We start from the raw sequence: 7,748 nt of genomic DNA on the forward strand, positions 1-7,748 counted from the left end.
TCAGTGGATCGCTGAGGTGCGCAAACCGTCACGCCACGGTAAAGTGCAGTCTCTTCGTGACGGCATTGTTCTAGCACCTGACGCAGTGTGAAGATTTAGTCAACGCAGCCCCTGCCAGGCCGGAATCCCACTTGCTGCTCTCGAGTCAGTATCTCACGAGCCATCGTAAGGCGACGAAGCAGCAGTTGTACGGCGTTAGCTGTTTATGTTCGGTCATGCACTCAAATGAAAGAAACCCGTTTTGAAGCTCGAGATGGCTCAGTGGTTAAAACGCGAATTTACTGGCTGCAAGATCCGTGGTTCAAACTCGACCTCTGAATCTCGACATCTCCTACCTAAGCTTGGGAAAATTGACAGTATCCCATCCCTCGTGCTTCCTTCGGGAGGGAGTATGGCAGCTAGATATCGAGAGGTTGCTATAGCTGACCGGTTATTATGATTATCGGTTGACAGTCAGCTGTGAATTGCCAGCATTAGTGATACTATTTTCCGGCTGGGGGGTTGAATAACCAGGCAGAAGATATGTCCATTATGAGAAGGGAAACCGTTGAAGAGAGAGGGGGATGTATCAATGCTTCCGGAAGCGGGCCTTTCTTAGAAGCGGCTGATCTGATCTGGTCCTGATGGAGTTCGTTTGTGAGAGCGAATACCGTTTCTGATAACCCGTTTGGTATTCCCGATATAGGTAGAACGTGCAGTGATCGTCGCTAAAGACTCATCTAGTTTCATGACCTTGTTTTGTTAAAAGATAGGTTCAAATTGAAAATTCAACCGTCCTCCGGTGGTTGTGTCGTGCAGACGGTCGGTGCACATCGCATGCTATTGGACGGGCATTCTCTTGTAAAACCTATTGGCTTGATATCCCAATCCTTTGGCGTGTTTCATAGCGGTTTTTTTAAGGTAGATTTGACGTTCTTCATGCATTCTACTTTACAGGCTGAAGGTCCCGAGAATGATGATGAAGGTGCTAGACCGTCAAAGAAACCGCGGACAGAGCATACCGCGGAAGAGCCTGCTCACTGGGATTTGAAAAGACAACAGGTGTTGGTCGTCAAATCTGCGCGTTCCAAAACAATTGAGCGTAGCCGTATCACTGTGACTGTGGACCAGGTAATCCTTTTTATGTCTTTGAACAATACAATCTGTTTATATGTATGAGATAAAGGTTAAATCTCCGCTCATTTCTCGGTGTGGTCCTCCCAAGCGGTCGTTTTCAACAGAACAAACACGACTGACACGCTAAGCGCGTTGAAATCAAGTAATTGAAGTGTGTAATGCTAACATCCAAAAAATTCGGACGCCTTCTGGACGCGCCACTGACAACCAGTATCCAGCTAATATTCGAACACCATTGACTGTTGGGTCCATATTATCGACCATTTGGAGCCCACCTTGATGTGATGGGCTGAGCAGCATTCCCATCTTTTGACCAATCACGTACGGGTTACACCCGCTGACCGTTGCGGCGCATAATTGCGGTTCGAACGCAGAATATTGGATTCTGATTGGTGGGCCTTTGAAATGTCGAATAAATTGCACGTTTTGATATGCATTCTTACCCTGATTCAAGTGCCCATCGTGACAGAGTCGCATTAAGTCTCCATGGTGCTAGTCAAGTGGAATCTGGACTCGGAAACAGGTCAAAACATCGTTCAAAATTGCGACCTGTCCTCGCGTGCAACCGTTGGTGGATTGTTGCCAAAAGTTCCACAGATTCATTTTATTTTGATGTAAACGGAACTCTCTAAATCTTCAAATCGGTAAGGAGGAGATTTAAGTTTTAGGAAGCTTAGGAATTGTATCTCACTCGCTCACGAAAGGGCAGATTAGCACGTGCCGAAAAATTACTGCTCCAAAAGACAATAATTTACTGGCTGATTTCGGAATTGTGCTTGGAAAGATGGGAATAAATTGCACCCGACCAATTTGATTGAGTAGTTTGGACGCGTCGATAACCTTGTTCGATTTATTGCTTGACACGTGATCAGTTTTTATGGTTTGTTTTCTTTAGCTAATATTTCGATGCTTGAATTTACTTCGTAACGGTGCAACGGTGGATACTACTGATAAGGTATGCGAGTAGCATGTCTTCCCGTAAATCCGCTTCGCGTCTCTTAAAAAGTGAGATTTATTACGGAATTTGTGGAGTTGCTTTATAGCATTTGCTTGCATTAAAGTAACAGTCAATGAATATTCAGGAAAGTTCAGAAGGATGCGTTCAAGGAGAAGGTGGGTATTCGTTTTTAGTAAACAAGGTGCATATGAGAGTTTTGCTTCCCTGTCCAATAGTATGCAACTGTTCAGTTGGTGTTTCTTCAGTAAACAGCTCAGCAGCGAAGGCCTTCTTCCTTTCAACAGTAGGATGCAACCATTTTCACACACCACGTCCTCACGTTGCCATATTCTACTTCTACACTAATTAGGACGGCTCTCCTTGGGGAATTTAACTGCAGCTAGGTTGCTAGTGTACAGATCAGTCCTATTACCGTGTACGTACTTGTTTCTCGTTATTTTAGCTACCGCCGGCAGTTTTAACCAAACCAACAAGACAAACACGGTTGGTGGGAGACTTGTGATTCTTATCGTTCCATTACTGACTGCTTGCGCTTGCACGGCTTAATTCATTAAGGTGCCATCATAACCATGCTTGTTTGGGTCCCTTTTTGTGGCATAGTTCTGGTGGTTGTGATGGAAAATTATCGTTACTACTTCCCTCTGTCAACGATTTTGTTTAATTTACTTCCCAGACCTTGGTCGGCCTTTTTTTGGTAGCATTGTATCATCTACTCTCTATTTTTGCCGTCAACGGTAATCACGACTCACTCAATTTTATTAATGACCCTGATACTGGCTTCCTATCTTGTTTCTGTTGAACGGAGCCGTGGTGATCAGTCGATATATGCACCGTTTCATATCGCTCTTGTTTCCCAAAATTGTTTTTTTTTCACACCGTTTCATATCTTGTTTCCCAAAATTGTTTTTTTTTCACAGCCTGTTTGCAGTTTGGATTGGCACCCAAAAGGAGACTATCTTCTCTCACTGTCCCGACCAATCCTATCCAACGAACTACAATCACGTTCAGTCAGACGTCTGCTTCTCCATCGGCTATCTAAAATGTCGAGCCAGTCTCCTTTCTCTTCGACCAGCAAGGCCGCCGAATGGCGTCAGGCGGCTTTCCATCCAGCTGGTAAGCCGCAGTTGTTCGTGGCCAGTTCACGCACCGTCCGAATCTACGACCTGGTGCAACAGCGCGAGCTACGCTGCCTCCGATTGGACAGCACCGGCGACTTCCTCAGTTCAATGGCTTTGCATGTATCAGGTTCGTTTTTTCATATAAGCAGGTTATAGGTTGTTTCCAGCAACCTGTTGGACCGCGTTGAGCTAAATAATTCAATCGAAGGTCTATCTACAAATGCGGTACTTCAAATGCAATAATAAAATAATAAAAATATACGCTGGCTTCTATTCAACGGTTTAGGAACTGCTAATTTCTAACGGATCCCAAATTTCACACCGACTGAAAGATACTAAGGTTAAAGAACGGTTTATGTTCAGGTTAACAACAATAAAGGTGGCGCAAAAACGGGAGACGCCGTTGTACAAAATGAGAATAGAGGAAAAGAATCAACACATTTTGTCACTTCTTTGTGCCATATTTCTATCGTGCGACCTGGGTCTGAAGAGTACAAGGTCCTTCAAGCCCAGATAACATCGGTTGATGTATCAGAGGCCGTAGGATCCGAACCTTTCTGATATCTCCAAGCCACTCTCGTAATCGGACCTTTTTTTGTACATCGTTTGATGCACTCGCCTGTCCAGTAGAAATAAACAATGTGCGTCGTCGACAGTACATCACTGTTCAACTCTGATGCTTCGCCGCCGTACAACCATGATGTATTTTATATTAGTTTTCGGGGTGAACCCCTAGGCCTTGTACCATTTGCTTCATTTGTGCGTGGATTTCGTGGTGTCTGTGAGGATATTTTGCTTCTTGTAATGTCACTTGCAAACGTAAACATCATTCTGGTTCCGATCCCAACCATATTCCGGAAGGCCCGTTGATTTTCAGTCTGCTTTTTTTTACCTAGTTTGAGCACCGGTGTAGGTCGGTCTCATTCGGTATCTTTCGCTATCTACTCTGTCCTCACTTTTGTCAACAACTCGGATATAACTGTGCCTTCGTGAGTTTTCTAGAGCTGCCGTCCATTTTACCAACACTGAAAGTTAATTCCTCACACTTATGTGAACTTTGCTGTAGCTTGTATCTCATCCGCGGTTTTGAGCCCTCAGTTTCTCCGAAACATGCTGTGACTTGTTCTACGATGTTTGACCATCATTTACTATTTGGGCCTATTAAACGCAGCTTTCTGTCTCTCTCGCCCAACGAAGAACAGCGCGTTTCCACCCTCTCAAGAACATTTGGTAATAGTCGTTGGTTTGTTCGTTGAGCTGAGCAATTTGATTGCAAATGTTTTATCACCAGTCGAGGTGACATCATCAGTGCGTTATTGGGGAGCGTAGCGGTGGGTTAGTGGTTGTGCGTTAAGTAGTGTTACGTGTGTCGTAATGTGTGTGCTGCTACCCGGTAATTGTTCGGTCGGGGGTTCCATGGCTTGCTCTGTGTCCTGGTTCTTCGATTCCCACGTGACTTATGAGCTTGTCATCCCATCCCTCGTACTCTGTTCTTGACCCTTCCGAGTTCCGGCTTGTGACCTTTATTGATCTGACTCCCAATCGATCCTTGTTTCTTAGCATTTCAGTCCGATATTCGCTTTTCCTTAACAAACTAGGATTCACGATAACAGAACAACTAATAGAACCGCCCAACCGAACAACCAACTGTGTTCGAAGGTCAGCCCCGGCTAGTATATTAACAGGCAACACAACTCAACGCACAAAACCCCCACTACCACGCTCCCTAACAACGCACTGATGATGTCACCTCGATCGGCGATGAAACGTTTGCAATCAAATTGCACAACTCAGTGAACGAACCAACGACCATCTACGCTACCTGAGCTACTAACATTTTCCTCTATAGAAAACGTTCGGTAGTGTTTCAGAATATAAATAGTTCACAGGCGCTTCGCTGTTGGTCTGTTTGCCGAGTGCTAACGGACCAAAAGTCATAAACCTCTTCAGATCTGCGACAATAAACATAAGGGTAAACTTGCCGTTGTTATTTCATCTGAGGTGGGTACTTTGGTACGACATGAGGCTGGATCGTTAACTTGGAAAATACTCATTGATACGTCCCCCTCATATATCAAGTTTGATTTTCTCTCTTTGTAGGTGAACACTTGATTGTAGGAACGTTCGATGGTCGCTTCAACTGGTTTGACATCGATTTGGGTAACGTACCGTTTAAAAAGCTAAAGTAAGTTCATCGATTGTTCTGTTCACGATATTAGTCCCATCTAAGACCATCCAAGAGATTTTGTTTGGTACCAACGGTAACTAGGTGTTTTAGTGAACCGGGGAGATGGCCCTGTGGTTAAAGCGCGAATTTACTGACCGGAAGTTCCGCGGTTCGAACGCGACCTTTGCCTCTCAACTTCCCCTGTCTAGGTTTGGGCAAGTTGACAGTATCCTAGCCCTCGTACTTCTTTTGGGCGGCATGGCAGCTAGGCACCGAAAGGGTGTTATAGCTGTACGAATTTTCAATGAACCAAGCAAACATGATTTCTTTTGATGAATGGTATCTTTTCAGTTTGGTTCTCTGCAATACAGGGCGGTAGTACTTGGAGGAATTATGAAAACTGCCCGAATTGTTTTCAATCAATTGGAGAACGTTTGGAACCTATTGAGAAATCATCGTTTGGGAAGAGCTTGGTAAACAACCGGTAGTTTTTCATTTGAGCAACGTTTCGCTTTTGACACAAAAGCTTCATCAGGCCAAGTGAGCAAGTCACCAAATTGGCCGGGTTATAAGACAGACGGAGAACCAATCAGTAAGTCATCTTCCGATTATCACACTAGATCAGTGTTGAGTGTCAATTAACGGCTCTTGTCGGGTTACGAAAATCTTGGATTGATGGGTTGGAGGAGTTTCAAATTATTTCCGATCGCTTTTTGTTCCTTTATCTTCCACTTGAGGGTGCTTCACTTGATGATTCAACTCGATGCCACCGGTAGGTTTTCCTTGATCTTCGTGGGTATATGGATGTTGCGATAATTTAGTTGGGGGGCGGGGAGGTGCGTAAGGTTAAGTGGAAGGAATATAATGACTAACTACTCTTCCCTCTGATAGTCGCACACCAACACGTGTTAGCTTGATTGACCCAAGACCGTTCTCCACACGCTTGCCAGTTCCATACCTTCTATTCTGTTAACACTAGGATGCCTCGGCTATCAGTGACGTAGACCGTAGTCCTCTCCTCAAAACCTCAACATTTTCTCAGTCTATTTTGTGTCCCGTGTTCAGTGCGTGTTCTGCGATTGCCGAGTCTTGCAGCAACGCTTGATATTTATCTCCGTTTCTTGGTGACCTGTTTATCTTTCTACTGTGCTCTCCGATTCCGATGTGTAGTTCCCTGGCCGTCTGTCCTACATATACCGTGGTGCAGTCGTTACACTTAATTTTGTAAAGGACTTGAAGAGGACTCCTTAATTGGTTCCCCGCCTGTCTTATAACCTGGCCAATTTGGTGACCTGTTCACTTGGCCTGATGAAGCTTTTGTGTCAAAAGCGAAACGTTGCCGAATAAAAACTACCGATTGTTTACCAAGCTCTTCTGAAGCAATCCCTGAATTGTAGTTGCCTGACTACCACACATGCTTGTTTCATCCTCGTCTGAACTGGGTTACGCACTTCAGGATTGAAGAAGACGCTTTCCATGATTTTCCGGTGCAATTCATCGTGAAGATGTCGACTTCTTCCCATTGGATTAGCAACCTTCAGAATAATACTTTTGGTATGATATGATTTGCTTGAACATTACTCTGCTGGTTTGGTTCCTCGTGGAAACTCTAGATGAGACCACTCTTTTTGGGCCTCTTCAGGTGGTCCGTACAGAGGGAAGCCATTGTATTTTGAAAGGCATGTTCCCTGAGAAATAAGTAAACCAATTAGACCGGGCATTCACCATATTATTGAAGCCTGTAAAACCGAATGATCGAGATGGTGACGAAAAATTTCTACCTTGGGCTGTTTGAACAGAGATATCTTTCCCAGCGAAGCACTTTTGGTCCATCTTTCAGGTTGGTCCCTGCAGAAGGGATATACCAAATGCCATCAAGCTATCCTGTTATTGTTGTTTATATGAAAAGATTGGAGTTTCTCAGTCACGTTTTTATCCTGCGAATCAAATCAATGTGTGGTACCCCCGATAATGGGTTGGTCACTTAGTTAAAGTGCTCTGGCTGTTTCTTTTCAAGTACTCAGATCGCCTAACTAAAACAACAACTTTTATACTTTCTGGATACAGTTGCTGAGAAAACCGTACTCTGGGGCAAGTGCTTGGAGCGAGCCACCGATCAGCTACTGGTGTGCATGCAGATTACTTTAATCATTATTATTAGTGCCAGACGCTACTATTTTAACTCTGCGAATCTGACTCTAATACTTGCGGATATGCTCAAAGTGGCTCGGCGCGAAACTACTTACCGGATGGTCCGTGATTCGAACCTAACCACAGTATTTCCGACTGCTCCTGTCTTGGCTTGAACAACCTGGCAATATCTCAGCCCTCTTGCCTTCTCCGGACGTCATGGCAGCTGGGCACGGAAAGAGGGTTACAGATGAAACAT

At 44.6% G+C, this 7,748-nt stretch overlaps 1 protein-coding gene across 1 annotated transcript in view; it reads left to right on the forward strand.

Moving 5' to 3' along the window:
* T265_04726 (hypothetical protein) overlaps positions 1-7,748 on the forward strand; it is a gene marked incomplete at both ends in the record, with an annotated part of 85,019 nt that overhangs the window by 17,185 nt on the left and 60,086 nt on the right. The window contains 3 exons of the mRNA XM_009169539.1: positions 937-1,110; positions 2,992-3,319; positions 5,293-5,377. Coding sequence (XP_009167803.1) covers positions 937-1,110; positions 2,992-3,319; positions 5,293-5,377 — 587 coding nt within the window. The remainder of the gene's footprint in view (positions 1-936; positions 1,111-2,991; positions 3,320-5,292; positions 5,378-7,748) is intronic.

Source organism: Opisthorchis viverrini (genome assembly GCF_000715545.1).
Source record: "Opisthorchis viverrini unplaced genomic scaffold opera_v5_79, whole genome shotgun sequence".
Classification (NCBI taxonomy): Eukaryota; Metazoa; Platyhelminthes; class Trematoda; order Opisthorchiida; family Opisthorchiidae; genus Opisthorchis; species Opisthorchis viverrini.